The sequence below is a fragment of the Anticarsia gemmatalis genome, chromosome 25, assembly GCF_050436995.1.
Source record: "Anticarsia gemmatalis isolate Benzon Research Colony breed Stoneville strain chromosome 25, ilAntGemm2 primary, whole genome shotgun sequence".
NCBI lineage: Eukaryota > Metazoa > Arthropoda > Insecta > Lepidoptera > Erebidae > Anticarsia > Anticarsia gemmatalis.
This window is the reverse complement of record NC_134769.1, coordinates 7595178-7621961: the sequence shown is the minus strand read 5'-3', so window position 1 is coordinate 7621961 and position 26784 is coordinate 7595178. Positions and strand designations below refer to the sequence as shown.

Sequence of the window (26784 nt, the reverse complement as noted above, 5' to 3'; positions counted from 1 at the left end):
AGCTAAGTATAATTAACCTAACAATTAAATAAATAACTTGAAATATATCAATGCTTTTTATTTCTTTCATTCTAAGATAGTTAATTGCAGTTTTCAAATATGTAGGTACATTTTTCTTTGTGCCGTTAGATATTTTTTTATTGTTTGTGTAGGTACTTTTAATATTATAATTAAATACACTTTTGTGTGGATGAGAGTATCATAACATTTTCCCAGTTATTTAGAGGAATTATTTTAACATACCTTGCTACCTTTTACCTCAATATAAGTCATACGTATTTCATATTTCTTGCAGGTATGCTATATGTACATAACTCGAAAATTAATTTAGATCAACAACAATAAAGAAGTATAAAAACTTAATTTTGAATTTTAGTTACCTAATGAAAAAATAACCGATTTTTTCGGTTAAAATTTGTATTTTTTTCATTTATATAATATTATAATATTTCATATTCATTTCAATAACAGAAATATAACCTAAAATTTTCAATAAATAGGTTTTCGAGTCAATTCTAAGGACAAAGTGATTTAAATACTCTCTGATGACTAGGCGCCATTAGAAGTCACAGACACTCAGCGTGAATACCACGAAACGGTCACCAATCAATAGCTTGACTGAGTCATAAGGCGCTTAACTTAGAATTATTTACAGGTAGTTACGGTAATTGACTTGGAAAATTGTTGTTTATAATAACAATAAGTGTTATACCTACCCAAATATTAATAAATGTCGACTTAGATAAAAATAGTGTCAGGATTTTTTTATATAAACTTAAGCTCTCGTGTAAATCAAAGATGTTTTGTTTTAACATTGTCATCCCTCTTATTGGTTTTCTCTCTATAGAAATATTTCCAGTGTCTTTAAGCAATCAAAATAAATATAAAATTAGTTGAAATGGTCGAGTCATTCCCAGGTTTTGTATCCCAACAGATAAAAATGTAATTTAGAGGTATATTATAGTAGATTAAAGTAGTTCATGTTTTCTCTTTAAGGGTTTTGTTTTGTTCAGTGACATGAGTACAAATAAATATTTGCATTTTGATAAACAATAAAATGTACCAGAGTTTCTCTAAATATCGCTTCATATTTAAATCTCCGAAACATTTATAATGTATCACAGTTGCATGACTCAAAAGTCGTTACGTTTTAATAATTTTATTTGGAGGTAGTTTACTTCCAAATAAAATTATAAAAATTAATGTTATTTTCATTAATGCTAAATATTGCGGCAATATAACTTATTACACAATATTTAGACTGTTTTGATTTAAGTTCAATTTGACTTTATATTAAAATTGTGCAAAAATATTGCTGAATATTATTATAGGTTTTGAGACTGTCTGTATGTATCTAGGAATTTATAGACGGATAAAAATGTATTGAAATTAGTCAAAAACATTAAAATATTGTTAGAAATTAGGAAACTGTCAATGCCTTAATATAATAAAAGGGATTCTGCTGCAGAAAAAGTTATCCGAAAAAATATTTATAAACGTTTATATAACCCTAAAAAGCAACTATGCAGTACATTGCTGCATTGACATAACGCAACATTAACTATTATGTTAGAAAACAATCAATGTATAGCACAGTACAACTACAAAATAACTCACGTCGTTTTTATTTAAATAGAACATTAAAAATAAGGTTACTAATACTTATGTCACTCGTTTGTAGAATTTTTGACTATTACGTGTCCAAAACAGATGAGTCACAATAACGGGTATTTCTCATAGAATTGTCTAGATGAGTCATGGGTTCGCTTCCTTCCTCTAAGAAAAGTCATAATGGAGGTTTTTAAAAGAATAAGGAAAAATAATTGCCCTCATTTTCTGATAATATCACGCTTGCTTTACGCGAAGGTGTAGGCTGAGATGTCCGAAACACGGAGAAACTCGATATGTATAAGAAGGTCACCCATCCACAGAACCACTTCGGCAAGCGTGGCTTAACCTCAGAGATCAATCCGCACGGATGTTGTTAATAGAAATTAAAAAAAGTATCTTGTCCGATCTGAAAATCGAACTTAAAACCTAGTGATATCTTAAGACTACCGCTTAGACTTCAGGCAGTTTCAGGACGTCTATAACAGGCGCACTCTTGTTTGGCGCAGTGGTTCACGTGCTCACCTCGCCGCAATAACCGTAGCGCTGCGTGTGGAGGATTCGAATCCCACCCGGTACTAAAATTTGTGTGATGTGCACGAGTATCTGTTATGAGCATGGTTGTAAATAAATCTGAATAATTATGTATTCAGACGTATATAAGAATGTTTATCGGTTAGTGGTTACAGAACATTAGTCTGGAATGTGATAACAGTGTGTCTCAAAGATATATTTATTTTAAAGGAAATACCTAGTTATGTGTGCGCTCATTTATCTAAGAGAATCACAGATCTTGACAACAAACAAGACTTATTTTTTATACGTTTTCTAAAGATGTTCCTAGAAATTTATGAATCTCAGATTTCTTGATAAAATAAATAAAACGTTTGTGTATACGGCTGATCACACACAACGCAACATAATAAATTAATCGATATGTAACGATTTTTTATCAGTTATCTGCAATATAAATAAGCTAAATGAGGCTTTATTAAAAATTAAAAACCAGCCAAATGCGTGTTGGACTACCACTATATAGACGACCTACCTTCATAGCCAGTTGCGCTCACCGTTCGGTAAACGATCTGTGGGTTAAGCAACCCTTAGCCCGGTCATTCCATTAATAGATTGGTGACTGCATAACAGTATTTGAACTGAGCGTCTGTGTGCTTCGGAGCACACATTAAAAGTTGGTCCAGGATGATGTGAATTAGAATAACAATTGCTAAGGCAAGTCAAAGAACTTTCAGGCGGCTTAACAACTTTTACACTAGGTTGACCACTAGCCATACGATAAAATGGAACAAGAAATTAATTTATACCCATGATAGGAAATTAGGAATCTACTTCACGCAGGCGCGTTATTGTGCGAGTCGACAACTTTAACCACTGCGCCCAATGTGCAGTCGAACTAGATTAGTAAATAGACTCAATTTTTACCTATGCCTAGAGCTTTGTGCAATCGTGGAATCTCATTAGCGGCGCACGCGCAAGCGGTTTTACGACTATTAAATATAATACTACGAATAAAATTCTAATAGCAACTTGTAGTCTAAATACGTGCTCTGAGTATATATCCAGGCTTTATCCTTATACATATTAGTGCTACTAGAAAAAGCGTTACTAAAAGAGTTCTATGGACAAGCTACTAATAAGTTACTAACTTCTGGCCGCGAGAAAAGATTTTCCGGGGTAAAAGTTAGTCTAAGTTGTAAGCGATAAGTGTACCAAAATTCTTTAAAATCAGTTCAGTAGTTTTGTTGTGAAATAGTAACAAACATCTGTCCTCTCACAAACATTCGCATTTCTAAAATTATTAGAATTCCCATGAGAAAGACATCTAGTTTTTCTTCGTGTGATGAGCACGAGTATTTGTTCTGAGCCTGGTTGTCAAATATATAAAATTCTCGCGTCACAATTTTCGTTCCCATACTTCTCCGAAACGGCTTGACCGATTGTCATGGAATTTTGTCGGCACATTGAGTAGGTCTGAGAATCGGCCAACATCTATTTTTCATGCCCCTAAGTGCTATTATTTTTATTTTATGTGGCAAAACAACGTTTGCCGGGTCAGCTAGTTTATCTACATAAGTATATATTTAAAAGTATATACCTAAGTATGTTTATCAGTTATTTGGTTACCATAGTACAAGCTTTGCTTAGTTTGATCAAATGACCGTGTGAGTTGTCTTATAATATTTATTTATTCAGTTCTGAGTCTAAATGTTGTTGTATACATTAAATTATGAAGTTTATAAGAACCGTAACAAAAGTTATTCTTTGGTTTCTACCTACTCCCATAAGAAAAATCGCGTGTTATTTTGGTACTGTTGGATGGGTAAATAGGTCTTTCTTCTGCCCTACTGATCCCGTAATTGTCCCGAAATGGGACAACTGGTACCAAAACAGTGGCCCTTGTGCCATTACAGGACTAGTAGGACAAAATAGTGTCAGTTCTCCCACCATAGGACTAGTCGGATAGACCCAACTTTTTCCAGGCAAGATATTTCCTGGGGAAATATGTTTTCAACGCACGTGTGCTTGTTCAAATTGAGTATTTTGCAGTGGGTTTTAAATGCCATTAGATGGCATGTCCAAGGTGAACGAATATGCGCGATAAAAATATTCATATGTACCATAGGAAACTCCATCGCTCGCAATTATATGTTGAGGAAAACAGTACTATGACATGATTTAAAGGAAAATTGTTTTAAAATAATTGTTGCCCCGGAAAATATGGTTGTTTATTGATAGTACAGTTCCTGATGTTTCTTATACAATAACATATAACTGTATATACTTGCATAACATCACGTCTCATATTTCCCAAGGTAGTTAGTATGAAATACATCGACATCACGCAGTTAGTTATGTTACTCCCATGAAATAAGGGGCGAGCCTATTGTCATAAACCTACCAGGAACTTTACCAAACTTACTGATGACAAGTATTCTAAAATAAATAAAAAAAGACCAATAGTACTTTGCCCGACTCGGGAATCGAACCCGAGGCCGCACGATCAGCCGGTCACACTACCGACCGCGTCGCAGAGAGTGGTACATGCTGCATGCAATCAATCAATATATAAAACTCTTTCGTTGCTGACTGACTGATGGACAACGTACAGCCAAAACTACTGAGCGTAAAAAAGTTGAAATTTGTTATGAAGATTCCTTTGCAAGTGTAGAGGACCACTACCCCCGGTTTTGAGTACATTTAGCGGTAGTTTATCTATACTGGCATGTTTTTATATGAGTTTCAACGTTATTGAATAGATAAACTACCGCTAAATGTACCTCAGAAACTGGGATTAAGAGATGAGTTTTGGAAATTTCGTCCCGAAGAGGGCAAATTCCATGCGGGCAAAGCTGCAGGCGGAAAGCTAGTGTACCTACTAATATAATTGTATGTAACTTCTTCAATATTGACACGTTGAATAAAAATTGGGGTCATGGACTTTCCTCAAAGGCGTATAAACCCGGCCCTGCGACAGATCTCTCTTTTGAGAGAGATTTAATGCAAAGTTATATGAAAAAAAAAAAATGAATAATCTGTTACATTTTCTATCGTATTTTTTTATATTGAAATATCAATACAATTGTTGCTACTGGTTTACAAATAATACACAGGGACGGTCAAGTTATTATACAGTACCATTTTCACTATTTTAATTAATAAAAATCATATGAAAATCTGTCAGTGTGTACATTTTGACGCTGACCTCCTTGCCCACATTAATGGCCACTATACAAGCCGTATAGTGGCCATAATGCCGAATAGCAGTTCTTGAAGAAATGCAAAGTCCCCAACCCGCACTTGTTCAGCGTGGTGGACTCAAGGCCTGACTTCTTCCTCATGCCGGGAGGCGTTCCTTGCCCAGCAGTGGGACACTAATGGGGTAATTTTATTTATACAGCAATAAATTAAATTGCATAAGTTTATACAACATCTCTTAGTCAACATACATAAAATCCGACATGATGACGATGAATATAAGGTACATATCCTACTAATATTATAAATGCGATAGTATGTGAGAATGTATGTATGTATGTATGGATGTTTGTTACTCTTTCACGCAAATACTACTAAATCGATTACGATGAAATTAGGTATATAGGTAGCTGTTGACCCAGAATAACACATAGGCTACTTTTTATCCCGGAGTTCCTGAGGGATCGGGATTTACACGGTAAGGGTTTCCACGTGGACGAAGTCGCGGGCGGCCTCTAGTATTATAAAAGCGAAAGTTTGTGAGGATCTATGGATGTATGAATGCTAATTACTCTTTCACGAAAAAACTACTTTGTTGATTTTAATTAAATTTGGTACACTGATAGCTTATAACCTGGACTTACGTAGGATGCTATTTACTGCTGGAAATCTTGTCACGTGGTCAAAGACGCGGGCAGAAGCTGATCTATACTAATATTATAAAGCTGAAGAGTTTGTTTGATTGCTTGTTTGTTTTTTTGAACCCGCAAATCTCAGGAGCAACTGGTCCAATTTAAAAAATTCTTTCTATCATTACGCTACGACCAATAGGAGCAGAGTACCAGTAAAAATTGTTACAAAAACGGGGAAAATTCACCCATTCTCTCTTATGTGACGCAAGCGAAGCTGCGCGGGTCAACTAGTATTGTATAAACAACAAATCAATCTCAAATATTTATTTTAATTACTTCTATTTCTTAATTATTATTATACCACACTAAAATCTAAAATATAATTAAATTCACAACAGTTTAAACCGACTAGGCACTAAATTAATAATAAAGTTTAGACTAACAATATGGCAGGTTTTTACAATATATTCTATATAAAGTATCTAATATTATAAGGAGGAAGAATTTGTATGTTTATTGTAGTATGTTTGTTGCTCTTTTAAGCAAAAAGTACTTAACAAGATTTTCATGAAATTTTGTACCTAGTAAACCTAGATTAACACAGGGTAATTTCTACTCCTTTTACGCGGGTGAAATCATAGGAAGAAGCTAGTATAATATTAATCTGAGACATTAAAAATAATAATCTATTATAAAAATTATTTACTTCTACACACACACACATAGATTACACAACACAATGGTTAAGATGATCATCGAAATGCTTGAATGCTGGGAAACCAAAGATTTTCACACAAAAAAAATTGATCGCATAATTGTCTTTGATCTGGTTGTACTCTGTGTCCGTTGTTTGTATAATTAACCCGATTTTTTACTAATCGAATCACTTACACAATACATTTTGCAAAACAATATCGTCCTTCAATAGTTACTCATCATAACTATAATCTTCGGGCACACATAGGAGGCCGACCAGCACTTGACCACGTGGGCACCTGGTATTAGGCCTTGACGCTTGTGGTGGCCTATAATCAACAACAGGCACCTGAGGCTTTTCCTCCACTTCAGGTAGTATCGTGCGCTCCGATATTTTATGGCATTCGCAACCAGCTAAAGGTGACAACACAGAAGGTAGGACGGAATAGGCTTCTTTATCGCTTGCACTGTCCATTTGTTGTGATAAACTGGTGAGGTACTCCCAAGTGGCTTCTCTATCCACTTTGTTATAGCATTCACAGTCCTCTGCAGCAGCATATGCGATGCCGCAAGTCACAGCAAGGAGTGCTACCCACTTCATGTTTGCTCAACGATTGATACAACTGGAATGATGGTAACGTTTCCCGACGCCGACTTTTATTCGCCTTCGTATCTTTGTGACTCAGTACACAATGTCGTCAACATATTAATTAATAGGTATAAATATGTTTGAAACCTTTTGTTACAGGTTCAATAGTCGGTATATAAATATTTTTACATAACATCGCTTTTATACTTAGTTTGTTGTGAAACTGGTTTAAAAACAAGTTTAGTTTTAATCTTCATTTAAATCTGCGGTTCATTTTTATTGTTGCGTTAGGTCGTTTGAGCAAAAGTCCCCTCGATTTGAAATAAATCTTATATATAAAATTTCCATGTCACAATGTTAATTATCGTACTCATCCGAAACGGCTTGACCGATTATCAAGAAATCTTGTGAGCATATTGAATAGGGCTGAGTATCGGCCAACATCTATTTTTCATGCCACTATGTGACACTTTTTAAAAAAATTATATGGCGAAACAACATTTGCCGAGTCAGCTAGTAATAATATGTATATAATTGTATTATTTAAAATAGCACCAGACAATAATTTAAGGATTTTGTCATGATCGGAATATAATTTTACGTTCACACTCAGTAACTTTATCAAGTAAAAAATCTTTATTCAAATTGGTTTATGCTTTACGGACTGCCGTGTTTGACGATAGATCCGAAAAATGGAGTCTCAAAAAATATTCAAGCAGGACACAAGTATATTTTTATAATTCAAATACAATATTTCCTTTATTTCGTAAACTTCGTTTTGTATTTGAAATAGCTATAATTTTTCCCCGTTTTGAAAAAAATTGGTAGCTCGTGAGAAATAACAACTTGTGATGTATGTTTTTTTTGTATAATATAATGATATCACATTCAAATATAAATTATAAATAAATTTAAGCTATTAATGTAGGCTGCCCAGTAGGCAAGGGTCTCCTCCCGTAATGAGGGAGGGGTTAGGCTATTAGTCCACCACGCTGGCCAACTAAAGTAAATTATATGTACTTGCAGAAAATATGGTACAAGAGGTGGTTCGCAAAATAAATTAGAAGGTATCACACATTTTGTTATAAAACTGACAGGCAAATATTAAGTGCGCATCAGGCATACTATACATAAATTAAATCATATCATATACTTAAACTATTTTTTTTTTTGTAAAATACACAAAGAAAATGATCGGCGTTGAAACATAAAATAATTTAGTCCAAGGGAAATCGCGCGTTAATTCCCATATAACATTATAATTAGAATTATTACGAACTAGCTGACCCGCGCAACTTCGCTTGCGTCACATAAGAGAGAATGGTTAAAATTTTCCCCGTTTTCGTAACATTTTTTAATGGTACTCTGCTCCTATTGGTCGTAGCGTGATGATATATAGCCTATAGCCTTCCTCGATAAATGGTCTATCTAACACTGAAAGAATTTTTCAAATCGGACCAGTAGTTCCTGAGATTAGCGCGTTCAAACAAACAAACAAACTCTTCAGCTTTATTATATTAGTATAGATAAATTTATTTGGAAAGTCACACAATGGGCCTTTAAAGAATTTACCGACCGTCAGTAGTTTTATCATTTCTCAGAAATTATGTATTCATTCAGTACTTGAAGTATTGCCAAATACCTCTACGAACGTTTTATCTGGTCATCGAGTAATACTTTTTTCCCGCACTAAGAATTGCTCTTACGTCGCGGGGACTTTTACAAACATACTAACAACGGACACAGAATACAACCAGACCCGAAAAAATTGTTAGTGGATCACACAATTTTTTTTATAACCCATTATTGTCCCACTGCAGGGCAAGGGTCTCCTCCCAAACGAGGAGGAGGGGTTAGGTTGAGTGAAGTAATTGTTAATCAAACAAATAACTGTCCCGTGTGGGAATTAAACCCACGACTTCCCGACGTAATGGTAGCGGCGTGGCGATCTAAACCACTGCGCCACGGAGGCAGATATAATCTAGATAACTTGTGCATGCTCTTTACTAAGTTGTCGCACTATAACAGAGACCCGTTTTCTAACAAGTTAAGTTTTTAATAGCAGCAAGATTTTAATCGGTCGTAGCGGGGAAGACCTAGGTAAAAACCGGCTTTAAATACCACTATAAATAGCCTAAGATACAAACAGAAATTATGGCAGGCAGATTTTCGCCCAGAAATGGGACTGTATGTCTTTCCCTAAGCTTAACTTTCAATCAGCCAATGTTCATTTTAAGAACTTCTGTGACCTGAGGCTTGTGCAAACTGACGGTGGCCTGTTTGATAGAGCTTCTATGGCAACTAAATAACTGATAAAAATATGTACTTACATACTTTAAATACATACTTATGTAGATAAATTGACAATCAGGCTCAGAACAAATACTCGTGCTTATCACACAAAGATTTGTTCCGGGTTGGATTCGAATCCACCACACGCGGCGCTACGGTTATATTATATCATAATAGTTTTGCTGGTCTGCTCTGCCTGCAAATGCCTGTGTGGCAGTCGGTAGTGTAACCTACTGCTGATCTTGAGGTCTCGGGTTCGAATCCCTGGTCTAGGTATGTGTTATTAGTATTTTCTTATGTATAAGAGTATTTTTTAATAGTTTGGTAATGTGCCGTCAAATGTAAATAGGCTCGCCCCCTACTGCTCATGACTAACATTGTTGTTGGCGAACCGTGGGTGTACATCATGCAACTCTACCTAAAGCTTCGAGCATAACAGGCGTGGTATTGTGTATGTATGTAGGTATAATAATTTTTGACATCCTCAACAATCATCATATTTCAGCCTAATTATTCAAAACCTAAATGAATAATACGCCGAAAACTTCCTCATTAATCACCCTGTTTACTATGCGGTTGTCACAACCGCATCGAAATCAATTCAGTAGTTTTGGAGTAAATCACGAACAAACAGACGCAACGGTGGATATTTGTTAGGGTTTCGTACCTAAAAGGTATAAACAGAAACTTATTACTAAGGCTCCACTGCCTGTCTGTCTGTCACCATCTATCTCATAAACCGTAATAGCTAGGCAACTGAAATTTTCACAAATTACGTATTTTCGTTGCCGCTATAAAAACCAATATTAATAATTTTTTTAAATATTTAGCGTGGTCCTCATACAATAAACGTGTTATTTTCGTATTTTTTTGGTACGGAACCCGTATTGCGCGAGTCCAATTTGCACTTGGCTGGTTTTTAATACAAGTGTCTTGGTCTTGGTAAAACACAGGAGGATACGATCAAGGTAAAGATTTTAATGATGTCGCGTGCTTCAAAGAAAAGATAATTGTATAAATGCCTTAATTGCAGTACTTTATAAAGCAAAGATTGGTCTTGTGCTCGTAGATGGGTTTGATTCCTAAACGGTGTAAATATTTGAGTTATCTACTAATAGTTGTTCCGGGTTGTACTTTGTGTCCATTGTTTGTATGTTTGTAAAAGTCCTCATATGTTATATGATAAGAATAGTTCTTAATGTTTGCATAAAACCAACCAGTTTTACGCTGTCTGTCTCTATTTGTGCTTAGGTCTTTAAAACTACGCAACGATTTTGATGCTGTTTTTAATAGATAGAGTGGTTCAAGAGAAAGTTTATGTGTAAAATGTGTGATTTTTTTTGTAAAATAAATTACTTTCTGAAACGGGCGAAAACGGGACGGGGCGCTAGTCCTTAACCTAACCTTACATGTTACTATCTTACAAGGATAATATAATTATGCAAAAGTTGTATGTTTCTGTGCATGTTTGTTACTCAATAACACAAAAACTACTCAACGGATTTTGATGAAAAACATCCATAGAAACTCACTTTAATATGCGTGTATTAACGATGCAACGATTATGTATTTAGTTTTAAAATTATATGGTAGTTTGCATTAAATACAACCAATTAATTGAGAACAATTTATTGAAAATAAGAAATATATGCAAAAACTGTTCAGTGTTTTATAATATAATTTGTTTATAAAAAGTTAAGTATCTACACTAATATTATAAAGCTGAAGAGTTTGTTTGTTTGATTGTTTGTTTGTTTGTTTGAACGCGCTAATCTCAGAAACTATTGGTCCGATTTGGAAAAATTATTTCAGTGTTCGATAGCTCATTTATCGAGGAAGGCTATATATCATCACGCTACGACCAATAGGAGCAGAGTACCAGTAAAAAATGTTACAAAATCGGGGAAAAATTTTGTTTTTTTTTAAGCTATTTGTGTATTCCATGTAAAGTAGTTTTTTTTTAACCCATTACTGTCCTACTGCAGGGCAAGGGTCTCCTCCCAAACGAGGGGGAGGGGTTAGGCATTGAGTCCACTACACTGGCCAAGTGCGGGTTGTGGACTTTGCATGCCCTTAATAAGTATTAAACAAATTTTAAGCATGCAAGGTTTCCTCACTATGTTTTCCTTCACCGTTTAGTAAGTAAAGAAAGTACTTTTTAAAGTAGTATTAGAAAATATTAAATAATATATATTGCAAATATTCTTTTGGGAAAATAAAACCACGTTTACTAAATTAATCGAGTGAAACCGCGTGCGTCCACCATTTATGAATAAATTCGTATTCGTCATTCGACATGCCAAACAAAGATTTCACTATTAAAGTGCCTTTCCATCAAAGAATAGCTGAAGCTATGTGACCGTTTCCACCTTAGCTATGTAGCGGTGCGAAAAAGATGTCTCGAAAAACTATTAAAAGTCTTATAATTTGCTGACGTTACTTTTAACGGTTTAAGATAAAAATAAATTTGGGTACTCCGGGATGGTGGCTTCGGGGATTGGGATACCTACTCAGGGAGTAACCCAAAAAGATGTGGTTTGAAGATGCGCTGCCGCAAAGTAGCACATACTTAGCACTTGCGACTATTCATAGCACGCTTCCATGGTATGCATTCTTCCATATGACTTTTTTTTTTCTTAGCCTGTTTAAGTGCCCCAATGCTGGGCAAAGGCCTCCCCCTCCTCCCTTCCAGAGCCCCCTATCGGCGGTAAGAACCAGTCCTATGAAAAACATATCTTAAAACCGTACCGTTTATTTTTTAGCACCGTAACATAGCACATGGCTATTGTAGAGGCACCCTTAAGCTATGGTTAGAAAACCCAAATTGTATTATAGTTAAAAACATATGACTAATATAAATTTACGTTAGCAAATTAAGCATAATGGTATCTTTTCTATAGGCTGCCGTCATATGCCTACTGAGGTGAAGGAAAACGTGTTACTGACGCGCAAAACAAGCTCTATAAATAGGTTATCTCCTTAACTGGTCGTATTTCCCTGTAGGAATACGCAAGAATTGTAATTAATAACAACTTATAACATGGGGCACTTAAGACGTAACAACAACTCATCGCCAACTCGTTTCCAACTCAACTCACGTACATTGAAATGTAGGCTTTATGTCGTGTGACTTTCAAGCTTCTGACTACTGTTAACGAATGTCAAAGATTTTCGAAAATGACAGCCAGAACAGTTAAACGTGCCTTCCGAAACACGAAGGAACTCAACATATATATGATGTTCACCCATCCACCGAACAACCTCGGCAAGCGTAGCTTAACTTTAAAGAACGATCCGCGCGCCTGTTGATAACTAAGCCACGAGGTGCTGTAGCTATTTACTAAATATTGACCATTAAATTTACGTACACTAGTTGTCAATTGAGAAAATACGCAAACTAAAAGGTTTTCCCAATTTTGAGTTCTCAATGAGAATTCTTAATAATGCCTGATAAGATTACTTGACCTATTATATGACCTGCAAGATGAGTGATGGGTCTTTACATTGCATCATCGATTTATATCGTCTAACTACTTAGTAGGGTTGTATGAAAACCTGTTGGCTTACGCAGCTGACGGTAGCCTGTTTAAAACAACTACTTACTTATTTTTTGGAAAATATATAGAACTAGCTTTTACCCGCGACTTCGTCCGCCACCTTAATTTTCCCATGGGAATGCGTCATTTTCCCGGTGTAGAAAGTAGCCTATGTCCTTTCTCGGGTATCAAAATATCTCCATACCAAATTTCATGCAAATTGGTTTAGTAGTTTAGTCGTGATTGAGTAACAGACAGACAGACAGAGTTACTTTCGCATTTATAATATTAGTATGGATAGTACCTATAAATTTATACATATAATCTTCCAGAATAACAGGCGTAATATAACGTATGTATTTAATTCTCAGCGAGTTCTCAGGGTATGGAATTTCAAGTCGCAGACAGTCGGTCCTGTGCTTGACCTCTCACTGGTCGTGTCATATACCGTCCCACCGGATTATGAGAGTGAAGAAATAGAGTGTACCTGTGTAATGTACACACACTTGGACATTATAAACAAAGTCCTGCACCGATGGCAGGTTTATATAAAATACGTGTTTTTATTTCCTTTTACTCGTAATCTAAAATCTAGATAGATAAATTGAGGTAAATGGAAATTAACTAGGTATATACCTATTAACCGGTTCACTGGACTCGAATGGCCTTCAAACATACCTATTTACCTAAATATAAGAATGTTCTTTTTAAAAATACGTTTATACGTAAGGAAAATTTCTTTATTTTTTACCACTCAATTTTTTGTTTTTTTTTACCATTCCTTTTTTTTATTTTATTATAATCGACTATTACAACTGGCTGGCTATAAAAACGTTTTGTATGAAAATCTTATCAGCGCCCCTAGCGGTTACCGTAGTAACTATTTGTTCAGTACATTTCAAATATTAAATTAACGATACTTGTAAATAACGGCTGTGGAGACTCGCGCTACAGCACTTAGAAATAATTTTCTCGGAATTTTACAAAGAACAGGCACAAAGTACAAAATATTGATTTACTGCTCTAATCGACTACGTTAACGGAATAGCTATCGTCTTCTGAAATGATCAGCGCCCCTAGCGTATTTTGCGAGAACTTAATATTTCCTTTTAGTAATAAAAATCAAATGCTTAATAGTCGACGTAGGTCACGTTTCAGACTCAAAACAATTATTATATCACACAAATATTTGATGGGAATCGAATCCACGACCATAAAGTGACTTTATGACCAGATGACCACATTAATTACTGCGCCATTTTCATTGTTAAGGAAGCAAATATTTAAATCATCTAAACAGTTATAGATGGTACTAAAATAAATTGATTGGTTTTTAAACCTTATTTTAATCGTTGACCGAATACAAGCCCGTAATGTTTAGTGAAACGTAAAGCTTACTATTTGTTGGGGAATCCCCTCTCGCTTCAGTGCTTCTGAAAACATACGGTAACGTTTTCTGAACAACAGTCTGGTATATTTATTTACAGGAATTTTCGTGTTATTTCAGTGGGAAAAGTGGGATTTTTACTTCGAAAACCGTACAATTTTAGAGCTTTGGGTTACTTGGAATTAAATCCTAAACCTATCGTAATAAATATAAATTTAGCATTAAATTTTTTGCAGTCTATACTTACAAACAAGACTTTTTTACGGGTCGTTCTTCTTAGTATCGAAGTAATGATCATTGTACTTTATTAAAACACTAGAATTGCTGAAAAAGGGTGCCCCGCATTTCGTTTTGGACTGAAAATTCAGATGGGAATCAAATCCTTGACATGCAACAGTATTTGGGCACTATTTCCACTATCCTAACTATTGCAGCGAAATCAGAAAAACAGTCAAGAACATTGGTATGTCGTAGCAGATCACGGTCTAAGGTTCGATTACCCAGTGCAGTATAACTGCTACTGAATTTAAAGTATTGCCGTGGCAACATAATGTTATTATTGTAGGTCCATCGAACGATATCAGCTAGATCCGCAAGTCTCATAAAATCTACTTCCACATAGTTACATAAATAAAAAAATACATAAACTACTGACCGCAAAAATCCACATTATTATTCATAAAATATATATTAAACACTTGTATTTAATATTAATAATTTTTGTTTGTCCTTCTTTCATGTTCAAAATGGTTAAACAGATTCAAATAAAATTTGGAAGGGTAATCAATTTTGGAGAAGAACACAGGTTACTTAAGGGTATAAACAAGTAAGATTATAATATCAAATGTGTGTTTGTTTGTCATTCCTTTAAATACAAAACCAGCTGAACCGAAAATTAGATATTTTATCCAAGAAAATAATATACACAGATAATATCGGTGATGATTTGCAAAAAGGTCAGCCGTCTGCCAACCACCAATTGAAAATATGATTCTTTGTATGCAACACTGCTGGACAAGGGTGCTTCCTGGAATGCGGGAGGTGACAAGCTTTGAGTCTACCACACTACTTAAATGTGGGTTTGGGACTTTTGCATGCCCTCTAAAAGTCATAAGCATGATGCTTTCCTCCAAAGTTATAACAAATGATTTTTAATACACACATACTAAACTTAGAAAAGTCATTTGTGTGTTGCCTCGGGTTCGAACCGTCTACCATTCATGTGGGAAGTGCAAGTTTAGACTATCGGCTCGGCTACTTGGCTATCACTGCTTCTACTTGTACGTATTATCAACAAAAATAAACAACGCAAGGAGAACCGGGGTCGTAACTTAGTCTACTATAAAATATACGCGCGGACTTTTTTACGATGTCATTTGATATTAATAACTTACATTTATGCATATATTATTATTATATTTGAATATATTAGACCAATGACGCACGTTTTCGTAGAATTGATATATTTTATAGGAACAGGGAATTTTTATTTACCCTTTTTTTAACTATTTTGAAACTAGTTGCATATTTTTTTGAGATTCCGGATGAAGTCATTATTTATAACCTTTTTTCATACACATTAATATAATTTATTTGAGACTTCTGTGGTCTACAAATGTATGTATATCCTGAAGTCCGGTTCGATTTTCAAGACAGGCGTAATTTTCGTTAAAAAAGATTTCTAAAATGTATTTTTCGTTATCTCGTACAATTTTTACAATACATTTTATTATAATGTTCTCAATACATACGAAAATAAGTTTATTTGTTTTATCATTGTTTCACGAGAACGGTAATAGAACACAAATCAACAAAGAAAAAAAAATATTTTTGTACGCGATAATCTCCGGAACTACGGGACGGCTTTGAATGAAACTTCTTTTGTTGTAGGGTTATTTTATACTAAGTCTAGGCTAATATCATAGCATATAAGCTACAATTTATTTTGAAGAACGAAAAATCTACGGCGCGGACAAAGTCGCGCGCGTCCGCTAGTTTATAATATAAGTAGGGCATGCGCGTGCGCACTCCTCAAGTGCCATTACGTGTGATTCATCGATCTATTATAATTGTAAGTGACAATTATGACGTCACTACTCATTATATTACGCAGGTATATACTATAACATACATACAAAAATGATTTGTATTATTAATTGGTAAACATTCTGGTTGTAGGGTCGATTTTTAAACGGAACAATTTTTTGTGTGATCCATAAATAGTTGTTACTGGTCTTTGTTCTTATGTAAGAAACTAGCGGCCCGCCCCGGCTTCGCCTGGTTTAAACAGTTATTTAAAAAAAAACTTAGCAACTTTTACACATAGACCTACATCTTGATACACCTATCTATAAAAAAGAATCGCATCAAAATCCGTTGCGTAGATTTAAAGATCTAAGCATACATATATACGAGTACATACAGACATAGGGACAGACGCTGGAAGCGACTTTGCTTTATACCATGTAGAAGTCCCTGTGAAGTCTAGTTGTTGCTACTCAAAAGATTAAAAGTCCCTCTATTTTCAGATTCTGGCCACGCTGTTATTGCTTTTCCATATTTTTTGTATTGTATAGAGTTTCCTCAAAAACAGCAACACTTTAAATGATTGTCATCATGATGATTCATTTGTCATGATTATCAACGGCTGTTGATCTCAATTAAATCTCAGTAGTTTAAGATCCCACTGCAAGATTTCTTCATTAAACTGTTTTTTTTTTAACAAATATATGTATAATGTTCTGTAGGAATTTAAGCCTCCTTTAACGATATACGAGTATAATATAGGTATATACTAACATCCTGGCATTGTTTTTCTATAAGGGTCAGCAGTTTTGATTCAAAAGTTTATTTTTTTTATATTTGGTTTTGTCATAATGGATTTCGATATTATTGTGAAAGATGGTATTGTCTGTTACATATTATGTATCAAACAAACATTTTGCAGCAGGATCTTATACTATAATGACCTGAAGTTAATTGTTTTACAATTATTCTGGTTCAAATGACTTGCATTAACGTCCCAGTTTGGTTTAAACTAGTTTCTTAAGGAAACAGTTTTATGTAGTTTTCCTTGACTATTTTGTTGTTTAGCTTATTGAATGCCTTTTATAACAAAACTAGATGGTAAACTGTAGTGTTTCCAAAGACGATGTTTTACAAACATACAAACAACGCACACAAAGCACAACCAGACCCGAAACAATTTGTGGATTGCACAAATAATTGTTCCGTATGGGAATCGAGCCTACGACCTCTCGAAGAAATGGTAGCAACGTGGCGGCCTAAACCACTGCGTCACGGAAGCCGTCAAAACTAACTAACATCAAAACTATTCGATCACTAAAATAAAGTTGATTTATAAAAAACACATTTCTAAAATAACTACCGAAACTCGAACTAAAAAAGCAGCCCAATAAAAAATAATAAATCGTGATCGAATAGGGAGCGAGCCGCACCTACCGGTCATTCACCTTAAGCCTTCAAAGGGCATGTGACACATTGACACGGCCACCAGACAGGAATCGTGACCACGATCTGATGCTTCGCAACACAATGCAATACCGGCCATAAGGTTTGATCACGTTGTTTTTAGAACATGTGCGATTTTTCGACTTTTGACAAATTTTGTTCGAAAAATAGGGCGGCGGAGGGGCACTCGAATCATCTTTATTTTTACTACTTCACTTAACATTACTCCTGCAAGACCTTCACAAACATACAAACATCGACTATTGCCAATTTTTTTATAAAAACTTATCCGTAGAACCTCATTACGGGAGGAGACCCTTGCCCAGCGGTGGGACATTAATGGGTTAAATTTATTTATTTATTTATTTTATCCATAGAACAGAAGCGTTCTAAAATACTAATGCAACTATGCAATATTCTAAGAGAATCTGTAAGATGTTTTGGTGTGAAAAACTGTTCAGTGTATTTCATAAGAACTAAATATTTTTCTTAAACTAATTTTAAATCTCAATAGTATTGAATGTAGCAACTGGAATTTCTGGTGTCAAAATGGGCCGCGTCTTTGTACGTGCTGAGTATTGTATGTCGGAAATCATTCAGCAGTTCTTTGATGATAGCCGTAAACAGATAAATATATATCCCCACAAACTTTAATACTCCATATTTTAAGTAATATGAGATAGGACAGTATAAATTGTATTTTACCTTGGAGTACTTGACGTTTCGGCACAAGATTCAGTAGCAGTAGCCACAGAGCATACCACGTAATACTTATAATAGTACTTTTAAAATTACTTCGATACAAATAAAAACATAAAAAATAAAGTCCCTCTTGACGAAAAGGTTGGGAACCCCTGCTCTAAGGGTGTATATCAATAGGTGCGCTCTGTAAATAGTATTTTTATTTCTTTTACCGCTCAATGATAGAATTTCCGCACACGATAGACAAGTAAGTGGAAACGGAAAAGCAAAAATGCTTCGTTATAGTTATTTTAGCTTCCAAAATACATTTACCCGAATTTTCTACGGCAAGATTATTTCTTTCCAGGAATAATTTTGATCTTTTTGACAGACACTGGATGAAAAATAGTTCTTGCAGAATAAGTTAGGGGTGCTGACTTTTTGACAGACTGTATGAGAAAATAGTCCCTGCGGTATATGCTAGAGCACATTTTTTAATAACCTATTTGCCGTACATTGTAAATATAAAAAGTCGTCCAAAGGACCCAAAGGCCAAATCGTCATTTCAACTATTCGATTGGTAAAAAAGCCTTAAAATATCTCAATTGGGAAGTGCGTAATTGCGCTAATTCTCGATAGTATATATCAGCTTAGCCTTTCTTCCAAGCTATGTTGGAGTCGGCTTCCAGTCTCACCGGATGCAGCTGAATACCGGTGTTTTACATGGAGCGACTGCCTATCTGACCTCCACAACCCAATGCCTGGGTTATAACACGATACCCTTCGGTAAGACTGGTTGTCACACTTTCAAGCTTCTGACTACTGTTAACGACTGTCAAAGATCTTCGAAAATGACAGCCGGGACCCACAATTTAACGTGCCTTCCGAAACACGGAGGAACTCGATATGTATAAGATGGTCACCCATCCACAAATGAACCTCGGCAAGTGTGGCTTAACCTCAGAGATCGATCCGCGCGGCTGTTGTTAACTAAGCCACGAGTGTTTCTCCCAGTTTCTCCCTGCGACTACGTCCGCGTGAAAAGGTTATCCGAGATAAAAAGTATCCTATGTATTAGGTTATTGACTACCCGAGTCACTAGGTTTTTGAATATAACAAATAACTTCTACACAAAGTTTTGGATTATAATTATTAATATTAATACTATGTGCTCTTTTTTGTATTTTTATCTCCATAAATGTGTACGAGCCCTTACACAAAGACAATTGAGAACAAAAGTGAATGTATTCCAAATATAGTACAATCATAATGTCACAATTTGCACGATACATAGCAAAGCAACTGGCGGCCTCCCGCGACTTCTTCTGCATGGACTTTAGTTTTCTTGTTTTTACAATATTTTTATTGCTGGTCTTTCATATAAAAGTTTTTTCTCCTTAGGAGGGAATTTCCGAAAATCGTCTCATAGTGCTCGTCTAAAGTAACTAAGGAATCTTCATATCAAATTTCATCTTTCTACGCTCAGTAGTTTCGGCTGTGACAACGTTCAGACAGTCAGTCACTCAGTAACGGAAGACTTTTATATATATTATTATATACATTTATATTTATATTGATGATCAAAGTCCTCAACCTGCACTTGACCAGCGTGGTGGACTCAAGGCCTAACCCCTCCCTCATTACGGGAGGAGACCTTTGCCCAGCAGTGGGACATTGATGTTTTAAATTTATTTATTGACGTCTAGCTGACCCGCGCAACTTCGCTTGCGTCACATAAGAGAGAATGGGTTATAGTTTTCCCCGCTTTTGTAACATTTTTCGGTGCTACTCCGCTCCTAATGGCTGTAGCGTGTTGATATATAGCCTAAAGCCTTTTTCGATAAATGGACTATCTAACACTGAAATAATTTTTCAAATCGGACCAGTAGTTCCTGAGATTAGCGCGTTCAAACAAACAAACAAACAAACAATCAATCAAACAAACAAACTCTTCAGCTTTATAATATAAGTATAGATTATGTATTTATCTCATTGTTGTTAGTTATCATAGTGTATAAGCCCAAAAGACGACTGTTATCTTAATCGACAACAATCTGAACCGACTTTTAACTACGAAGACGCTCAGCTTGAATACTAAAAAGCGGCCACCCATCTATACCTACACGTCCGCGCTAAGATTACTTAACCTACTGATCGTTTACAAACTGGTGAGCGCAACTAGCTATGAGCGCCTTAATTTAGAAGTTAATAAGTAATGTTAGTATAAAATTCACTAAAATCGGTTCAGTGTTTAACCCTGAAAGAGTACAAACAGACAGACAGACTTTCGCATTAATATTATTAGTATGGAAATATTGATACTTTTTCTTTTTTTTTATCTTTCTTCAGAGGTGAAAGCTCTTATTTACTCATGCTCATTAAATATTATTAGGTTTAACAATAAACTTGCATTATTGTTAAAACCTTTACAATTTCAACAATTGTAAATGCGACTTTAGCAGTCGCATTTCCCACGAGGGTTCGATTTCCGGGTTGGTCAAATACTCCTACTAACGTTCTAGTGAGCGAATGTATGTAATATGTATTTCATACATCTCTACCTACACCTTTGTGTACCACAGGCGTGATGCTAGTATGTATATTGTATACAGAAATTCTAAAGTCAACTTATGGTGCAGCGGTTAAAAGGCTGCCACAGCGGTTTGATGCTACCGAATGTCGTCAGTTCGATTTCTATTACTGAAATGTTTACAAAACCCTACGCCCTTCCGGTTCAAACATAGGTGGCAATGGTTTGTTAGATATTTGCAAAAGCGGAAGTAGATAAAATAATAGAAATTGTAATTATTGCTCGTTTGCTGTAAGTTGTTCACTAAATTTCGAAACCAGGAAACGAACTTAGATACTTGTAAAGTATCAATGTTTTATACCTATAGTAAAATCTGTTACATGACAACAAGTACAATATACCAAATAGATAATCAGAAAATAAAATTTGTTTAAGGAAGTTGTACAACCAGTATACCGGGTTCGATGCCCGATTCATATTTAAAAAGCTAAAGAAGCGGTGAACCTGTAAAAAAACCTAAATATCTTACATAAATAGTTATTGTATACTTATAACTAAGTCCTACTTACCTTATAATACTAACAAGCTTGAAGATAAACTTAAAATTATAACGCGGAACAAACAATGTAATTCCAATGACATTCAAAAGTTCCCGAATCCTTCATTTCATTATCAAAACGTGATCGTCTTTACATTCGTCATACATCGCCGGCTCCAAACAACTTCTAAAACAACATTACGATAAAACACAGTAGAAGTAACGCAACGGAATGCACAACATTCGTAAAGTTCCGAAGCAATTTCTTTGAAACAATCCACAATGGGCATCGGGCAATCGCACACGTCATCGTATCGTGTCCGCGCTCCCCCAATAAATGAAATTTAACAGAATGAGGGAAAAAAATCAATACGAACTAGCGAGTATCGGCCACTATCGCTGCCCCTCTAATTTACTAGCTACGATAAAAACAATCCGCCGCGCCACCGCCAACGTACTGTGCGTTTACAGTATACAGTAAGTACCGTGCGTGCCGGACACCACCGACCTATCAAAATATTAACTACTACAATATTCATGCGACATTATGAACGCGCCCTTATGTAATATATCGCCCATCAATAATTCCACGCGATTGATTCTACTGAAAACTTGAAATACTCACGGGTACAGCAGACGTCAAATGTTATGAAAGTTGAGCATCGCTAGTGGACCCCGCAGAGGTCGACGAACCCGCCGAGCACGATGACAAACACACAGTCCGCCATGTTTTATTTCAAAACGTCAATTTTTAATTTTTTTTTTGCTTCCAATCGGCGAACTGTCAAACTCCGGCCGGCCGAAACTTGGTGACGAACTTAAACAGCCTAATTCGCGAAAAATTCCCTCCGTTATATTTTTAACTCGTTTTCCGGTGTAGTAACTTTATGTTTACGTTGTAATTACGCCTATCTATAAACACTTTTATTATTGTATAAAACGGTATAAAAATATTAAAATTATGAACGATGGAAAACTTGTAAATTAAAACGAAATATAAATATATATTAATAATAATATAAACGTACTAGCAGCTCTGAGTTCGAGCGCCTACTGACTTAAAATTTTTGGGTATAAAAACATGCTACAATAGCCTCCTACGGGAACGAATCGTCTTGGTACTTTCACCGGCCGGAAAAATTGTGAGTGTGAGGAAAATAGGGGAAACGGTGGACTCGCCCGCGAGCCAATTTGATCTTTAAGATTTACGTCTCAAGACACATCGGCAACGGCCTGTTTTTAATCTTCCTTGAAGTTATTAGTAATTGTATAACTTAATAAGATCCTTGCTTATTAAAATACAGGAAATACATATTTCTATTTGATATAATTAATATAATGTTTCATGAAACTCTTGAAGAAATTTTCATTTCAAACGTTTTGGATTAAATCTTCTTCTTGAATTATTAATCTGAGAATACATTAATCATACTAATGTAATATGTTAAAAATTGCTTTCACTCGGCTTCAAAATATCAAACTCCCAACATAAAAAACCTCCTATTCTTATGATAACTTTTTGACATTGACAACAATCATTGGAATCATTCACGATTATTGGACAAACTGCCCAAAAAAATGCTTTTTAGAATTCGAAACTCACTAAACAAATTGCCTAAGAAACTGCAATATGGAAAACATTTTTTCCTTAGACTTTCAAAAAGAATCATTGAAGAGAAAAATGGAGAAGCAATAAACTGACGTTACATTTTAATATTCCTTATATTAACCTAAATTTTAACTTTAATGTGTACCTAGCTTTGTATTTGATTAGAATAGTTAAAAATTACTGCACAAAGCACTTACCACCAAACCTCCGCTACCTAAAGACGTAACAGATATACAACAAAACCATATGTTAAAAAGCGACATTTTTTCAAAAATAAATATCCAAAAAAGAAAGCGAAAGTGCAAGTACCAAGGGTATTGAGTCGTGGTATCGCCACGCGTGTGTGCGTGTGAGGGGGGGAGCGGGGCGCGCGGCGTGCGAGCCGCCCGTGAGGGAGGGAGGGGGGACGAAATTTTTCGTTTTTCGCCCACTTTTCCGTCCTGCTCTAGTTTTTCGTCTCCCTCATTTTTTCTTCGCCCGTTTCTTCTTCCTAGTGCCCCACCACATGTGTGCCGGGTGTAGTATACGTGAAACTTTCAGATAAACAATGCCCGTTTCCGGTTTGATTAAGGCTGTTGTGGAGGCTTTATCTGTGGTTATCTGTAATAGTGATCGATTGTTCTACGGCGGATTTCGGTTGCTGAATTTAACTAAGTTATTTTTGATATGGTATCTCTTTCAAATCATGCTAACAGGATAAATATTTTGTATGAGCAAAGGTACTTTTAAGCTTTTGTACCAACATTAATCCTAATTGCATTAAAATGTTAAATATAAAACTACGAATCGAATTAAACACGAAATAGCCTTTCTCAGAACCGTGAGAGCACTTTTTACCTTCGTATCCATGGTATCACAATTCTCATTAAACCTTACCAGATTACTCTTAGTAAAACTATGAAGCATACTCACGTAATTATGCGTACACTAATATCAAATATTTAAAAAAGTCTACATTAACTACGACCTCGATGCTAATTAGTAGCAGGATGCTAAAGTTAATCACTAAACCAACGATATCTTAGAAAATACCTATAATATATAACCAAAGCCCTAGGAAGATATTGCTTTTATTTTAGACATTGTGTAGAAACACAAAAATATACTATCTTTTAAACGTACTTCCGTATAAAAAAATGAAAGTATTTTATTCTGTTTCGTTGGCGTATACTAGGCGGCGCGCTCGGCCGCCCGCCCTCGCTCCTCCGCGGAGCCTTATAGATATACAGCGTGTTTGTATTACCGACCGAGTATTTTTTATTTTAATTAATTGTAATTTATTGCCCGGCCTGTCCGACGTTCCGATTTACTTTCGTAAAAATAGTTGCCTAGTCAAAAATATGGCTTACAAATGTGTAATTAAATATGCTTTTGAGGGTTTCAATTTATTTTTCAGCTCTTTATTGTTGAAGTAGAATTATTTCTCTTGTTATCTTATTTTTTTACATTAATTGTATGGTATAATACAGTTCAAAGCAAAAATATACATTAGTAAATTAAATTGTTTAATAACTTTGCTAAGCACAATAAATGAGCGCTTTATATCTACTTTGAAACTAATTTGTATTTAAGAAAAGATTACATTTAAAAAAAAATGTACTTGCCTATTATCTTCACAATTATATGCACAGTGCCAATTTAATCCAAACTGTAACATAAGACAATTGAAAAGCACGAAATGATTTACTCTGGTATTAAAATCGCAAAGAATCCAAAACGAATACAGAAAAATATTAAATCGTATCATCAAATCTATTTAACTTACAGGCTTCACCAAACAATACCATTAACACTACCAATAGCCCAAAACTAACAACTGTCAATCGACAAACATAGCAATCGGGCGCCACTATGCGTTATCTCAACACAAATCACTAAGCAACAGAACAGCGGTATCAAACACCCTATAACAGGCGGCACAACTAGGAAACGAGGGAGTAAGTACACACGGCCCCCCAAACCCCCTACCATTGGGGGGAGTACATGGCAAATACGCGAAAGCAATAGGACTTTTAAAAATTCTCCAGAAATATGATTTATGTGTTGACGGCAACGTAGGTACTCTCCCCTTCAAGGACGGGGGACTGATTCGATTTTTAAACCACCCTGTGTAGGCTGTAGGTTTTTTGAATAAAAAAAAAATTATATTGTTTTTTTTTCCGGCGTACTCTAAAATTGAATTCGAATTGGTATGTATTACGTCAGTTGGCTAAAATATTACGGCACTATTTCCATTGTCATTTATTTTTTCGACGTAATATCTTATACTCACACACAACTCACTATTTTCAAATATCTTTGACAGTCGTTAACAGTAGTCAGTAGCTTGAAAGTCTGACAACCAGTCTTACCAAGGGGTATCGTGTGATAATCCAAACTGAGTTATAGCATGTAAAATACTGACATTGAGCTGTTTCCAATGACACTGTAAGCCGACTCCATTACTCATTCTTTGGTGTTTTTATCAGCCCTATATGTGTCCCACTGCTGGGCAAAGGACTTCCTTCTTGCCTTGACTCCAACATAGTTGTAAGAAAGGCTGATTGATTGATTGTACTCGCTATTGTATGCCGAATTTTTTTTACTGTCAACATGTAAAAAAAATTCAGCATTCTACAATTTAATTCTAATTGGTATTGCGTAAAACCTTACATCACTACCTATTGTATTTCCATTATGAAATAATAAAACATGTGACCTTTTCCGACACAATTCAAAATTGAAAACGAATTAATGTTTTTAAAACATCACGCCAGTAATACTCTAAAGTATAGACAGAGTAGGGTGTAATGCTCACGTTTCACCATTCACATTCCCAATGTAATAGAATATGAATATATCAGACATATCATAATTACATTTACTTTCAGAGTAAGTAAGTAAATAATAATTTACATACGATATATCTAAACTTAATCCTAAATATAAAAACTAAAACTAAATAACAATAATTTAAAAATTATAGTAATTAAAAAGATGCATATCATAAACTAGCTGACCCGCGCAACTTCGCTTGCGTCACATAAGAGAGAATGGGTCAAAATTTTTTCTCGATTTTGTAACATTTTCACTGGTATCTCCTATAGGTAGTAGCGTGATGATATAGCCTATAACCTTCCTCGATAAATGGACTATCTAACACTGAAAGAATTTTTAAAATCGGACCAGTAGTTCCTGAGATTAGCGCGTTCAAACAAACAAACAAACAAACTCTTCAGCTTTATAATATTAGTATAGATATTTAATAGTTACAATATATACAAAAGGGAGTGCGTCACGCGTCGTAATATTTCTCCTCATCATCGTCGACCGGTAACGTACCCAGAATGCTGGCAGCATTGCCACGTTGAATGGCAATGCTTATTTTTTAGCCCGAGTAAAAGGCACAAAATAGATAACTATAATATTATTTACTAGCTGAACCGCGCAACTTCGCTTGCGTCACATAAGAGAGAATGGGTCATAATTTTCCCCGTTTTTGTAACATTTCTCGTTGCTACT

At 35.2% G+C, this 26784-nt stretch overlaps 2 protein-coding genes across 2 annotated transcripts in view; both read right to left on the bottom strand.

The window, feature by feature from the left end:
* The window catches only part of LOC142983955 (uncharacterized), a 65496-nt gene extending 42808 nt beyond the window's left edge, over positions 1-22688 (bottom strand). The window contains exon 1 of the mRNA XM_076131172.1: positions 22300-22688. The gene's annotated coding sequence lies outside the window, so the exon portion shown is untranslated. The remainder of the gene's footprint in view (positions 1-22299) is intronic.
* LOC142983851 (uncharacterized) lies at positions 6264-7397 on the bottom strand. Its single transcript, XM_076130995.1, has one exon. It carries the CDS (start codon positions 7249-7251, stop codon positions 6883-6885), a length of 369 nt encoding a protein of 122 aa, XP_075987110.1. The 5' UTR covers positions 7252-7397; the 3' UTR covers positions 6264-6882.
* Positions 22689-26784: the final 4096 nt, after the last annotated feature.

What these genes read in the sequence shown, in the direction of transcription:
- LOC142983851 (XM_076130995.1), bottom strand. Translation starts at nt 7,251, where the DNA reads ATGAAGTGGGTAGCACTCCTTGCTGTGACTTGCGGCATCGCATATGCT.